Source organism: Malaclemys terrapin, chromosome 1 (genome assembly GCF_027887155.1).
Source record: "Malaclemys terrapin pileata isolate rMalTer1 chromosome 1, rMalTer1.hap1, whole genome shotgun sequence".
Classification (NCBI taxonomy): domain Eukaryota; kingdom Metazoa; phylum Chordata; order Testudines; family Emydidae; genus Malaclemys; species Malaclemys terrapin.
In genome coordinates this window covers 137,989,186-138,004,382 of record NC_071505.1, presented here as the reverse complement: position 1 = coordinate 138,004,382, position 15,197 = coordinate 137,989,186, and the positions used below count along the sequence as shown (strand labels likewise).

The following is a 15,197-nucleotide window of genomic DNA, read 5'->3' as shown; positions in this document are numbered from 1 at the left end:
GATGTGCAGGTGAACGAGCCCCTGATGGTATGGCTGATGTGATTAGGTCCTATGATGATGTCACTTGAATAGATATGTGGACAGAGTTGGCATCGGGGTTTGTTACAAGGATAGGTTCCTGGGTTAGTGGTTTTGTTCAGTGATGTGTGGTTTTTTTCTCTTAATTAATTGGCCTCTCAGAGTTAGTAAGACAACTCCCACCTGTTTATGCTCTCTGTATGTGTGTATATATATCTCCTCATTATATGTTCCATTCTATATGCATCCGAAGAAGTGGGCTGTAGTCCACGAAAGCTTATGCTCTAATAAATTTGTTAGTCTCTAAGGTGCCACAAGTACTCCTGTTCTTCTTTTTGCGGATACAGACTAACACGGCTGTTACTCTGAAACTTGTCAATATATCTTAATCCACCTCTGGCTGTGGGGAAGCTTTGGGGCTGTCTACCACTTGCCACCTTCACAGTGCACTCTGCCCAGTACAAGCAGCCCCAGGGGGGCCTAGGAGCAAGGGCCAGAGAGCAAAGTGAGGACCAAACGCTGCTCTGCAAGGATGGGGAGTGGCTGGGTTCCCAACTCAGGGACAGATGACTCCCAACATCCTGGCAGCTGGAAGCCGCTTCCCCTTGTCACTTCTGCTGCCTGCTTGGGGTAAGCTCCGCAAGCAGCGAGGAGGAACCAGAGACGGAAGGGGGAGTGCACTCGGACAGGCAGTAATGGCCAGCCTGCAGTGCTGCTCCCCTGCCACCTGGAACTCTGGGATACATCCGGAGGACTTCCGGAATCTGAGTCAAGTGGGGGCTGCATGCCCACAGGAAAGCAATAGGGCTCAGACCTTAGGTCCCAGCTTAACATGGGCTCAGACCCTCCAGCACTGCAGTTCCTGTGACCATGGTCAGAGCCCTAGGTTTGCACAGTTGGTGTGGACACAAGAGGGGTTTGACTTGAGCCCAGGCTCCAGCTCGGGCATACATCGCTCTGTCAACATACATTGACCTTTTGCCCGTGAAAAAAAAATTAAAAAGAGAAAATAATTCTTTTTCCAACTTTATCTTACTTTAATTTCTCCCTTTCTTCTTCTAGTTGAAGAAAACAGAATTTTAAAAATGGGGCATTTTCCCCATCATAACAAAATGAAACATTCTGAGATAAAAAAAATTGCTAAGTGAACTTTGTTTGTCAAAAAAAAATGCATTTTTCAGTGAATTAAAACAAAAACTGTTGTTTTCCAACATTAAAAAAAAACAAAAAAAAACAGCTTCAATTAGCTCCAGTTAACTGGTCATAGCCAAACCTGTGGGGTGGGGGGGAAACTTAAATCACATTTAACTTGTAGTTAAAATCATGTTAATTAGTTAAAATCATGTTAGTTAACATTTTTTTAAACACAAAACATTTCCCCTCATTATAGACCAGACCTCAGAACAAAGGCAGTAAACTTATTGGTAATCAGAGGTCCGTATCGACTAGCTGAAGAACTGAGTTGTAGCCAAGGATGGACAAATGTTGTTTAAGAAAATAATTCTTTTGTTCTAAACTGTGCAGTCTAAGTAGAAAGAATGAAGCTTTGGGGAAGAAAACCTCCTTTGGTGAAAGACTTTTGGTCACATTGCTGGACCCCAAAACACAACTCCCCTACCTCGCAGACCCCTTCTATCACCCAGGATACAGTAGTTTGTCCTGGAGGGTCCCTTGCTGCTGGCCTACCTGTCCAAAGTAAGGAATTCCCCTTTTGTAGGATTGATCCATGTTCTCAAACCGCACACTGCCCAGCACCTGGCTTATGGAAATGTAGGCAGAGCCGGTGAGCTGCACACCTGCAAGACAGACCCAGGATGAAGATGAGACATTAATTAGTCTTGAATTTAACATTGTTTAAATAGAGACAAATTAACCAACTAAGTGTTTGCCTTGGAAATAGTTTGTCACTGTGTTTATAAAATGGATCTTCTCTGGGAATTAGGGTGACCAGACAGCAAATGTGAAAAATCAGGACGGGGGTGGGGGGTAATAGGAACCTATATAAGAAAAAGACCCAAAAATCGGGACGGTCCCTATAAAATTGGGACATCTGGTCACCCTACTGGGAATTGACTGGGCAGCCAAAGCTTTGACCCACAGAGCAGTCTCTCTCTCTCCAACACCCTTTTCCATCACTGTACCCCAGTCTCTGACTGATTGGAAGGTGTTACCTGTTCCTTTCTCTGTCACGATTGCTTTCACATCAAGGTTCATCTGGTACCCAGAGCGATTAAGCTCAAAGATCTTGGAGCTGAAGACATGGGAGATGCAGCCATCCTTCCCCATCTGAGAAGGGAAGAAAATAGTCAGTGAGCAGGGAAAGAGCCCAGTTCTGTGCAGGGTCAGGAGAACTGGGGGTCTTCTTGTCAAAGGGGGCAAAGAGGGTGTTGGCTTACTCGCTTGAGCAAAGATAACAGTAGAATATTCATACAAAAAACCATTATGATATACTTGTGCCTGGCTTAGCTGGTAGGTCTCTTGTCTCTGGGTCAGCGGAACCACAGTACAGATTCCTTGCTAAGACTTGGGCTCCTATCCATTGCTGACTCTCTGGGGCTATGCCCAATGCCTGGAAACACTGCACTGTTAGAGTCTGCCTTCTAGACTTTAAACAAGCTCCCTGCCATTCTGCCCTGTATTGAGGAAGCCACTGAGTGCTAACACTGCAGGACAGCAATGCAGGATGGCAGACCGTGCTGTTTTAAAGGTCCTCTCTTTTCAGGGAGAGGTTGGGAGCAGTTCTCACTCTTCCTGAAGAGAGGAATCTTATGGTACTTTTCCAAGAGCTGGAGAGAACCCAGTGTCTTGGTCAACATCCCTTCTCCCCATGAGACAGATTCTAATGTGTTTAACTGGTGTACACAACCATCCCCAATATTATTTCAATGAAGGATATTTCCTCTCTGATTCTGGAAGTACCTTTATCTAGATTGTGGTTAGTTCCTATGGTGCCTGGAGCCCTATAGACACTGGCACTTTAGATTAGATAGATATTTAGCCAGTGAGTTCCATGTAGCCAAGGACCCGCATCAGCCCCAAATATATTGGGGAAATGCTCTGTGATTCTATCCCAAAGCTATCCACCCACCCAAAGGACTCAAATCCCACTCACAATATGGGGGGGGAGAAGGGTCAAAACTAGTTAAAATACAATTTATGTTCAAAGATCAAGAGAGGATTGGGGAGAGGAGGCAAAGATAATAACAACAACAATATAAAGCTCTTCTGTAGCACTTTTTCCCATAGATCTGAAAGCAACTTACAAAGGAGACCAGTATCATTATCCCCACCTTACGGATGGGGACACTGAGGCACAGAGCAGTGAAGTGACTTGCTCAAGGTCATCCAGCAGGCCAATGGCAGAGCAGGGACGAGAACCCAGGTCTCCTGAGTCTCAGTCCTGTACTCCCTGCATTAGAAGGTAGGAATGAAGGGGTGAAAGGAGAGGCGGGAAGGAAGGGAATCTTTTCTAAATAGCTATTGTGTATCATACTTCTTTGGTAACAGACTGACAAAGTGGGTCTCTCTTGCAGTTTCCATACAAACTGAAATCCCTGCACACACTGAGCTGGACTCTCCCCTCGACAGGCTGGCCATAGGTGTACCTAGTGGAGGAGAAAACACAACAGTGAATTAGGGGCTCAAGAGACTGACCTGAGCTAATGTACAGCTACAGACCCAGGATCCGCCCCACGCCTGGGAACCCAGAGACGGGAGTAATTTTGTGTGCTTTCTGTCTAGATTTCTGAATACTGCAGAAAGGTTAATTACCTGTGAGCAGCAATGGTGTGGATTTTCATGCCAACCTCTGTACCCTGGTGACAACTCTCACTGTCTGAGGACATTGCAGCTTACCTTTATTTCTTAGTATCTCCATTGCCCCATACTCATTTGTCCTAATGAAACGTCCTGTCATTTCCTTAAACAGGGCAATCTGTGTCCCATGAAGGGGCCTCCACGTTGCTCTTAGAGCAGCGATTCCCAACCTTTCTATGATGCAGCCCTTCCCCTCCGTGTCCCCATGCATCTGCCATCTTCATGCCTTTGTTCTGCTTGTTTTCTGTCTCATTTATCCTTTTCATCTTGCCTTTTTTCATTTTCACTCTATTTAACATTTTCTTCGCTTTCTCTGTTTATTGCCAACTCCCCTCTTTTCTCTGCAATCCACCAGCAGCTCCTGCCCTTCCTCAGGACCCCACTCACTAGATGCCTCAACTTGATGCCACCAGAGGCTGAGGTGAGTGCTGCACCAGCAGAGCAGAGACATTGGAGCTGCTGCATTAGCCTGTTGCCACATTCATGTGGGTAGAGCTGAGTGAATAAGGGATTTTTCGGTTTGCTAGCCATTCCAAAAAAACAGGGGGGATCTGTATATATTAGGTAGAATGGACAATGAAAATTTTCACATTTTTTTGGCAATTAAAAAGTCAACAAAAATTGTTTCAATTTCAAGAATTTACTAACATTTAAAAAAATTTTAAAAGGGAAATTTCTAAACAAAACATTGTTTTTAATCAAAAATAGAAATGTTTCATTTCCAAAATGTCAAAACAAAATGTTTTAATTTTTTCATATCTTTGAGTGAATTTAAACTGACATGAATACACAAAATGTTTTGGTGTCTTTGAATTGGCATGTTTTACTGGGAAAAGGTTCAGACTGAGATATTTTGCCAGGCTCTACATAGCCAGGACCACAACAGCAGCAGGAAAGGAAGGTGGTTGGCTGTCAAAGAACTACTTGCTATTTGACTTGCAGACTCAGCAGCATGTTGCAGAGTGTGGGGGACATGGACTGGGGGTCCAGGATCTTTCTTTGGCCATGCTGATCTGTGCCCTGTGGGTCCCCCTTAAGCTAGTTTAGCATCCCCCACATTAGTAAACATTGTTTCACAGACACTTGATTCTCTTCTGCAGTGCAGAACAATTTCCCACAGACGAACTCTAAAGCTCTCTGTGCTCTAATCTATTTCCCTAAAGGTACAGAAAGTGGGTATACTGTTGTCTAGGCCTTTGGGCCATCCACTCTGAAATACTTTGATGACAGTTGCCTCAGTTTTGCAATAGAGACATGTCTGAGCCAAACCCAGGATTTGAGCAACTCCCTGAGCTTTGGGGAAGTTTAAATGCAATCTTAAGCCTACCCCTACTTTTTAAACTTCGTATTTTAAAAATCACTGCCACCACCGTTTGGGGCCCAATTTCTCTCTGGGGTGAGTCCACTGATGTCCTGGGATGAAGCTGATCCTCTGAGGCAGAGGAAGGCAAATCAACTCCCCTTGATGACAGTTGGGCCAGGATTTCACCTTTAGATTCGACATAATACTCTCCTTGTGTAAGAGTTACTCAGCCCCTTTAAAGGACTGAGCCCAACTGTTCTCAGCTACACTGGATAGGGTCAGCTCAGGGTCCATAGCCCGCTTGGATGCTGAATCCCTTGCTAGGCTTTAACTCCATGCTACTTGCTGGCTTAGCAGAGCCTACTCCTCAAATAACCACTGAAGGGGGGTGAGCCCATCCCAGGGGGTCCGTAAGGAAGCAGATAATGTTGTGTAAAACCCACCATACACCTGTGCAAACAATAAGATTCCCATCCACCCACAAGCCAGAGGAACACAAATAAATGTAGGCCGCTATTCCCAAAATCAATATTGATCAGCCTCTTCTGATGGCTTTGTCCTCCTCCCCATATGCTGATGAGTCTGCCCTCTTGTCTGTCTCTCTGGGAAAGGTCTCACCCTGCCCCCAGTCTCTCTGCAGCACTGTATCAGATACTTACACACCACAAACTTTCACTGTCAAATCAGGATTCAGGACTGAGACACTTTTTGGTGCATGGACCATAACTTCAAACTTTGGTAGCACTAGTGTGGGGGGGAAAAAGGCACATTAGCTCCTATGCGAGAAATGGACCTCCCAGTTGTTTAGTTACTACTAACACACAGCAGGTGGGAACTAGAGTGCTCTGAATTGGGTTGGTGAAAGGGACCAAGAAAATGATCTAACACTTGGGGATCATGGTGAAAATGCTCCACTAGCTATCAGTAAACCCGACATAGATAAGTAATGGATTTGCTCTGAGGTGCTACTTAAGGAAGGATAAGCCATAAAACAAGCAGTGTTTAGTTAGACTCCTCACTATGTGCTGAGAAAGCTAGTGAATGCTGCTAGGATAAAGGTTAGTTCCTAGTGCCAACCTTTAATGTTTGTAACTCAAGTTTCATAACCTGCCGAGGAGGAGTTTTTCACAGCCTGCACCTAGAGGAGATGTTTAACTTCTGTTCTTTGGCTTTTTACTACTGTTCTTTGGCTTTTTGTTTCTTCTCTCTAGTTCTCAAATGGCACATTTATTAAAGGCAATTAGTGTCAGAATGTCTCTGGGAACAAAAAGGGGTAAAAAGGGGAGAAACAGAAGACAAGTGGAGTTCAATGACTGAAAGATACCTAGAGACATAAAGCATATGCTGCAGTCACATGATGTGATTGCAGCGCATGTAGATCAAAGCTAGCCGGAGTAGCAATAGCAGTGAAGCCTCAGCAGTGCAGAAGTAGTGGGGGAGTTGCCTGGGTTAGCCACACCCACCCAAGACCCTGGGTCCATATTCTAGCAGCTGCAGCCCCTACTGCTAGCTAGCTCAAAGCTAGCTCAGGTATGTCTACACAGGCTGCAGTCACACTTCCTGATTGCAGTATGAACAGTCCAAAAGAGAGATTTGTGCAGGGCTGCAGTCTTGGTCCAAAGAGCTGGCAAACTGGGGTCAGTACCTTTGGCAGGTTGAGTATAGTGCATTGCTGTTAAAATGTATCTCTTGTGAGAGACATCCCCAATGCAAAAACCTTAGCTTCTAATAACCCAGACTTGGGGTTGTTCAAAATGCAAACCCTGGATCTAGATGGATTTCTGCATTCTGAATTCTGCAAACAGACTTTGTCTTTGGAGTGGGCTGAACCAGAAGCCAGAACAGAACACCCTGGAATTTGCAGTGCAACTGGACCACAGACTAAGATCTTGTACAGAAAGGAGTGCGGGCCTGTTCTGTTGAGTCATCCCTGGCTCAGGAACTCAAACCTTGTATGAAAATCCAGGATAATTTCTGGTGGCTCTAATTTGGTTGAGAACGTCCCTAAGGGCCAGAATGAACTAAGACAGAGGCGGTCCTAGAGACAAACCCTAGGAAGGGCTATGCTTCGGGATGAAGTTTAGTCTGAAGTTTGGGTCTGCAGGTAACACATGAACAAATTTGTCTTGTTCTTGAGTTACCTGCAGACCCAAACTCCAAAGATGAGGTGAGTCTGGACACCAGCTCAGGTCTCTAGACTCCACTGAGGACAGGGTAGAGACTTGGTCCATTCACAATGGGGTCAGGAGACCCCATAGATAGCAATGCACACTTTTGGGTGGGGGGGTGTTGCAATTTGGGTCTAACTATGACAGATTGGACCCTACTCCAACTATTTTTTCCTAGTGCAAATAATAGCAACAGCAGGTGTTAACCATATTCCTCCACAGAGAATGAGTGACGAGTGCTAGATCCCGATTTCTTCTCCACATTGATTTGGTAGTTGCCCAGCATTGGCTCTTTGATTAACTGGAACGTGAGCTGGACGATGGCCACCTGAGATGTCACATTCAGCCACTGGAAGATCCGATTGCCCTGAGGATCCTAGGGGACAGAGGGAGCAGGAAGATAGGCACAGACACAGCTAGTTTATTTTTCTTAACGGAAGGCTGGTATGTTATTGAGCCTCCATCTAGCTGACATTTCCCAGAATGGGTAGCCTGTCTCCTGCTGACGCAGAACTTAATGTTTTGCTATTAGCACATGCAACAGGAATCAAAGACACAAAGTAAGTTGTTGTCATACCTATATGTGACACTAATCAATGCTGTCTATAGTAAATATCAGAGGGCAAGTCTACACTACAATGCTACATCAGCACAGCTGCAGTGCTGCAGAGGCACTGCTCTAGCATGCCTGGTGAAGATACTCTATGTCAACAGGAGAGCGCTCTGTGGCAGCATAATTACTCCACTTCTGCGAGAGGCAGAAGCTATGTCAGTGGGAAAACATCTCCTGCTGACACAGCACCAGTGTGGACAGCACTTAGGTCAATATAACCTATGTCGCTGCGGGGTGGGAGGGTGTCTTTTTTCACACCACTGAGTGACATAAGTTACATCGACTTAAGCGGTAGTGTAGACCAGCCCTAAGTCTTCTAGCTCTTTCCACCTTACAAATTTGGTGCATGTTGAATTTAGCCTGACTTTCCCCACACTTCCCCCCGTTTCATAGATTTATAGATTTCAAGGCCAGAAGGGACCACTGTGATCATCTAGCCTGACTTCTGTGTAACACAGGCCATACATTTTCCCCAAAATTATTCCTAGAGCATATTTTTTAGACAAACATCCAATCTTGATTTAACAATTGTCAGTGATGGACAATCCACCACGAGACTTTGTAAATTGTTCCAATAATTACTCACTCTCACCATTATAAATGTACACCTTATTTCTAGTCTGAATTTGTCTAGCTTCAACTTCCCCCCGCTGGCTACTTTTCTCTGCTAGATTGAAGGGCCCATTATTAAATATCTATTTCCCATGTAGATACTTATAGACTGTAATGAAGTCACCCCTTAACCTTCTCTTTGTGAAGCTAAATAGATGGATAGCCTCAGAGGGCTCATTTAGTCATTCTTGTGGCTCTTCTCTGAACCCTCCCCAATTTATCAACATCCTCCTTGAATTGTGAGCACCAGAACTGGACACAGTATTCCAGCAATGGTCTCACCAATACCAAATACAGAGGTAAAATAACCTCTCTCTCGTACTCAAGATTCCCCTGTTTATACATCCAAGGATCTTATTAGCTCTTCTGGCCACGGCATTGCACAGGGAGGTCATGTTCAGTTGATTATATACCACAAGTCCTAAATCTTTTTCAGAATCACTGCTTACCAGGATAGAATCCCCCACTGTGTATGTATGTCCTACAGTCTTTTTTCCTAGATGTATACACTTTCATTAGGTTGTATTAAAATGCATATTGTTTGCTTGCACCCTGTTAACCAACACATCCCCGTGAATTAGGGAAGAATTGCTATCCCGTTTCAACAATAGATAAACCCTACATTCTCCCACCCTGCCCTATACTGCAGAAGGTTCCAGCTTTCCATGCTGTTATGAAGAAGGGGTGGGAAAGGGTGAAGAAGGGGGATCTTTCTTCCTTATCTTATCCCACACACAAACCCTTCCCCACATCCTGCCCCTCCATTGTCCCAGTTTTCCCCAACTGGAAGGAGAGAAGAGACACTCTACAACCCCACCCCCCACACAGTTATTTGGGCTCCCATAGCCTTTTGTCCTCTCTCATTCTACATTGGTTAAAAAAAAAGACTTTCTAGCAATTGCCTTGTGCTTGTTAGTGAACAATGTCAAACTCGGTAATGTTTAAAATTTCACTGTATGCAACAATTAATGGCCGGACTTCACAGTACAAGTGAAATCTTGCAGGCATGCATGCTTGGAAGGGAACTGAAACTTTCTCACTTATTAACAAAAGCACAACATGCCATATAATTTCTAAAACACTTCATGGTCCAAAGCAGCTAGTAATTGCATCCATTATCTACAATTGTTCCTTGCTTTAGCGGGGCAAGTTATGCAAACTATAAACCAAAGCAATTGGAACTCTTGATAGGAAGGAGAGGAAATAGAAATACCATATGAACAGGACAATTTTAACTAGTATTGGGCTAAACTCTGCTTGTAAAGCTGGACTTGCTCCACTGGATTCCATAGAAATACTGTGCATTTCTACCAGTGGATCTGAGAGCAGAATGTGACTAGTTAAGTATATCTCACACACACACTCAGGATTTCACGTTTATAGGTGACACATTTTAAAAAGCAAGTCTCTTACCTGAATGGTGATCAAGGGATACTGAAAAAGAGACCAGGAAAAGAGACTGTAAGTGTTTGAGGAAACAATAATAGTTGTTTCAGCACTGAATGAATAACAATTTTAAAAACAATTTTAGATGTTAAGGGCCCAAATCTACAGTGAGTATTTAAGCAAGATTTTCACTGAGTTCAGTAGGAATTTTATCTGAGTAAGAACCACAAGGTTTGGCCCTAAATGCTGAAGAGAACATATAAAAAGGAAGAGGAGATGAGGGCATACGACACCATGGAACCAGGGGCAGCTCTATGTATTTTGCTGCCCCAAGCATGACAGTCATGCGGCTTTTGGCGGCGCACCTGTGGGAGGCCTGCCGGTCCCATTGGCTTCGGCGTACCCGCCACCAAATTGCCGCTGAAGCCGTGGGACTGGCAGACCTCCCGCAGGCATGCCGCCGAAGGCTCCCTGACTGCTGCCCCCACAGCGACCGGCAGGCTGTCCCCCGCAGCTTGCCACCCCAGGCACGTGCTTGGTGGGCTGGTGCCTGGAGCCGCCCCTGCCTGGAACAGATTCTGATCTCACTTGTACTGGTGCAAACCAGGAGTACAGTTACTGTTACAATGCTGTACCTAAGATCAGAATCAGGCCTCCTCTGTCACATCCATCCACACTCTCAGATTATCTAGCACCTTTCAACAGGGCAAAATCCTGCTCTCTCCTGCACAGGTAAGGGGTGAGAATAAGGTGCAGGAAGCCTATTCTCCACAGTCAAGAAGCCAGCCAGGACCTCTCCACGTGTTGCAATAAGTATAATATCCCCAAAACAGATAGTCTGTTGGTGGCAGTGTCTAGATTCTCTCCCCTTGCAGATGGCTAGTGAGCCTGTCGCCATGGGCAGCACATGCTAAATGGGAACAGTAGGAGTGGGCCAAGTGAAATTGCTTCTTGGAGCAGTAAAGATCACCTGGCACAGACTCTCCTTGAAGCCCCTTGCCCAGCAGTAGCAGGAGGGCTCTTGTGCCAGGTGCACAGCGGTCTACATGCTAGTGCTGCTCTGTGTGGCTGCTGCATGTAAGGGCAGGACTTTGTATGTGCAGTGTTAAGGTTCCAGTTCAAATGAATATTTTTCCTTCAGTTTCTGCAGAAATTCAGCTCCAATTCTGTCCAACAAGTGCATATTTAAAGGTTGGACTGGGGCTGATGGGGTAACACCCACCAATTTACCATCCATTTGGATAATGGGCGCCTGGATAATTCTGGTCTCTGGTCACACTCACCGTCTCCTGAACAGGCCTAAAATGGGTATCGAGAGCGACAACTCGAAACAGCACTGAAAAGACATGGGCAAGAGATCAACATTAGCTCTCCTCGATCTTCTGAGCTCCAGTTTGGTCCATACCCCCACTTCAGCTGGTTTTCCAGCACTCCCCTCTTGAAAAAGGAACAGGTAAATCATAGCTAGGATCTGTGCCCACAGTGAAGAGGGTTCCGGCTCCATCCTTTCATTCGAGAGACTTTCCATGGTATAACTTTCCATGGGACTGAATTCCCTGAACTGGCCTAACAGCAGGGAATGCTTTTCTCCAGAGGTTTGTCTAGCCCACTGAAGGAAAGGGAGTGGGTTGGTAGTCAGATAGCCTGAGTTCTGTTACTGACTCCCTGTGTGGCTTTAGGCAAATCCCCTTTTTTATCTCCATTTCTCCACTGTAAAATGTGCCCACTTCCCCTGTAGAGGTATGTCAGCATTAATCTAGTTAATCTCTGCACAGGGCTTTGAGCACATGAAAGTGCAAGTGTTATTAAGAAGCAGTCATCTCTGATTAGAGCAGTTTGCCCGATTCAGAAGTGATTTCCCCAGTGTCTGCACAGCAGGTAATTCTGTGTGAGAACCTTCCCTCACGGCCTCTCCTACTGGGTGCTCACCATGTACTTGAAGCTGGAAAGCCCAGCTATGGCCACAGATGTGGAACTATAGCTAGAAAGCCATTGGGCAGTGCTCTAAGCATCTATTCGTGGCTACGAGTGCCTGGGAGCCATAACAAGGCAGCAGCAGTGAGAGCAGGGGACAAAAGGAGTGACTGTGGAAAGAGAGTGAATAAAGACTGGGGAGTGAGCTGGGATTTTGACAGTCACCCATCAGGTGCTCTCCTGTGTCTGAGGGTGGCTTCCTCAGCTCCACTGCAGACATTAGCAATGATTTTACTTTAAGGTGCTGAGTAGTCAGCCCAAATCCACAACATTGTCTGCTCTGACTTGCATTTTGCAGAGCAGTTCTCTCTCTCACTCTAGCTCAGGATATTGGTTCCCAGAGGAAATGACATTAAGTAAAGCAGTATCCACATTCACCTGTCTGTCCCGGCTTGTAGATGGGTTTGTCTGTCTGGACAAAGACAACGCTGTCCACATTCTGAATTGCCACCGACCTCCTCTCTGTCAGCCTGACTGTGGCCCCTTTGGCAGAGAAAGTGATGAAAGCCAAGGGAGAAAAGGTGGCACGAGGAGCCTGGGAGGGATGCAAAATATAAGGGGAGAATGTTCAGCTTAGACCATTCTCTCCAGGAGCAGTTTCCTGCAGCATGAAGTGTACTACAGATGCACCCCACACCTCAGTTCCACTGCCAGCTCTGTCTCTTTTTCAGATCTATACTGATTCTGTCTTCCCATATCCCTCTCTTCTCTCACAGTGCAGCTCTCCCCTGCCCCTTCCCCCCCTCCATTTCTCATTCCTTCCAGCTCTTATTTCTCCCTTAGTCTCCCTCCTCTACTTTACCCTTTCCTCTCCCATCGCTAATTCTGTAAGATCACTTGTTTGATCATACACATTTTCCATGATTACTTTTTTTTTCTTTATTGAAATGTAAATTAAAGTCTGTACCATGAATCTGATGCACTGGAAGAAGTCATTTCCTCTCACAGGCTGCTCAAAAATAGTGGTGTTGGAACCGCTGTACTCCAGGACGACACTCACAGATACCGATTCATTGAGGTTGTAGAGCTGCAGGCAGGCCTGATCCGGAGAGCTGCTCTGCAGCACTGACGGCACCATCAGGATGTACTGTCTATGGAAATCAAATAACACAAATTCATTCAAGAGACAAGGGGGCAGATAGGAAGGAACGACCTGTTTGGGTGAGGTCAGACAATGGTTATGGAGAAGTAAAGGACTTTTTCATTATAGGTTCAGATCTAACATAGGACCCCAGACAGCTCTGCTAATTGCCAACAATCCCTCGCAACCGCTTTGCTATTCCTGGGCTTCCCACACAGCTCTGCCGATGCCCCTCAATCATGCTCTGCAGCCCCCCCATGTTATGAATCCTGGAAGCCCATACCTATCACACCACACCTTGCTATTACTGTTCCCTTTCCTACGCATATAAGCTCAGACATGTTACATTTTGTGGTAGTTTAGCAAGGTGTAAAAAGTCTGTTTTGTGCTCAGATGAGAAGCAATCAACCCATTTCATAGAATCATAGAAGATTAGGGTTGGAAGAGACTTCAGGAGGTCATCTAGTCCAACCCCCTACTCAAAGCAGGACCAACCCAAGCTAAATCATCCCATCTAAGTTAGAATTCAGCCTAGGCCTCCAGATATAAAAGGTGGCAGCAGCAGAAGCAGTATTTTCTAACTGTGTCACCAAACCCTTCAATAAATGAATGATTCACAGCAAACACATATCATTAGTAAAGTACGTGGTATTTCTTACAGTTCAGGAGCATATGCAGCTGTTAGGTGACTGACAAGGGCACTCAGAAAAAATTTCAGCAGCATCTCTGTCCACGGAGACAAGGGAAATGCAGAGATATAATCACCCAAGGGACAGCACGTTGTCTGAGATTTTAATAGCCCTTGGACATTCCTTGCTCAGAGTTGCACAATGAAAGAGCCTGTTCCTCAACTCCTCCCTGACTCCGTTTCTGTCACCTGAGTTGCTGATGGCTTTATAAGCCCAGCAAGGGGTGGGGATCCTAGTCCATCCCACTTTTTCCAAGACGCTCCCCAGAACCTATCACAATCCACTCCAGCTCCCTGTCCTCCAAATTGCAGCACTTGTTGCAATTTTCTAATCATCCATGCAAAATGTCTTTAGTGACTTGGCTTGCTTCTAACACTGATGCTTGGCACAGGGAAGCAGGAAATGACCCAAAGCAGAACGAGCGTGTTAAACTAGTTTAAGGCTTGAGTTTTTTCCCCCCCCCTTGATTCTGGAGGAATTCACCTACTAGGTTGACAAGCTGTTTGCAGTGGATTAACTTTACATGCATATTTTGATGCTTGATCCTTGCTGAAATCTGTGTGCACATTCCTGGAATAGAAAATGAACGGAGTAGAGCACGTCTCCCTCGCTTCACCACCATCTTGATTTTTGAATATGATGATGATGAGACTGAAGAATAGGGAAACCAGAGCTGGAAACAGATCTAGGTCACTCACACCTAGCCCAGGGGTCCCGGGGGGAAGGGGCCGTCAAGGAATGCAGGGGGTTGGATGGGGCAGGAGTCCCGGGGGGCGGGCCATGACCCCCTTGTGGGGTGAGGAGGGAACCGGTTGTTAAGATTTTGGCAGCTCATCACTGCTCTCCCTGTTGTAGCCAATGCTGAATGTCTGCTGCAGGCTATTCTTCAAGGCTTTATCCATTACTCAAACAATGTGCTTCCACCAAGTCCCTAGGTATTTGCTAGCACTCCTGGATCTCAGTTTTTCCCCAGTCAGGATACAAGTAATTTCAATGGAAGTTACTCAGATCCTGCAAGAGGAAAATAGGGTCCCTGCTCTTTAACTGGAATCCCCTCCTTTTGTTTTGAAAGAGGACACAAAGCCCAGCTCTCCCCACCTCACCACACAAAAACAGGAGGCAACACTGGAAAATAGTTGTTTGATGTTTGTGATTCCTATGCTCCAGAGTTATCACAACAATGGGATTAAACATCATCCACTTGGAGCCACATTGGCATGGTTTTATTCCTGACCAGCTCTAGTGCCAATAAATAAAGCTGCAGATGACCTGTCTGCCTCCCTGTAGCCAACACAGGATTGTTCTGTTTCAGAAACAGATCAAGCAGCTCATCCCAAAATTTCACTTTACACAAATTTCTTGGCAAAAGGGTTATTTTCACATTAAAAAAATTACAAAAATACACACGTTTGTGTTTTTAGTGCAAATCTTTTTTGAAGTTGAATGGCCCCATTGTTGCATAAAAGCACATCCCATTTCACTGAAAATATTTATGGAAATATTTGTGGAAATTACCCCCGTTGGGAGTTTTTGTTGT

At 45.4% G+C, this 15,197-nt stretch overlaps 1 protein-coding gene across 3 annotated transcripts in view; it reads right to left on the bottom strand.

Moving 5' to 3' along the window:
• LOC128843613 (ovostatin-like) overlaps positions 1-13,812 on the bottom strand; it is a 372,466-nt gene extending 358,654 nt beyond the window's left edge. For 2 of the 3 annotated variants that reach the window (XM_054040572.1, XM_054040581.1), the window contains exons 1-10: positions 13,631-13,812; positions 12,798-12,981; positions 12,269-12,425; positions 11,200-11,252; positions 9,944-9,964; positions 7,513-7,681; positions 5,797-5,881; positions 3,512-3,623; positions 2,190-2,304; positions 1,705-1,814 (exon numbers count right to left, since the gene is read on the bottom strand). In XM_054040572.1, coding sequence (XP_053896547.1) covers positions 1,705-1,814; positions 2,190-2,304; positions 3,512-3,623; positions 5,797-5,881; positions 7,513-7,681; positions 9,944-9,964; positions 11,200-11,252; positions 12,269-12,425; positions 12,798-12,981; positions 13,631-13,695 — 1,071 coding nt within the window. In that variant the 5' untranslated portion in view covers positions 13,696-13,812. The remainder of the gene's footprint in view (positions 1-1,704; positions 1,815-2,189; positions 2,305-3,511; positions 3,624-5,796; positions 5,882-7,512; positions 7,682-9,943; positions 9,965-11,199; positions 11,253-12,268; positions 12,426-12,797; positions 12,982-13,630) is intronic. The other variant, XM_054040589.1, reaches the window with a different exon arrangement.
• Between the last annotated feature and the right edge of the window lie 1,385 nt (positions 13,813-15,197).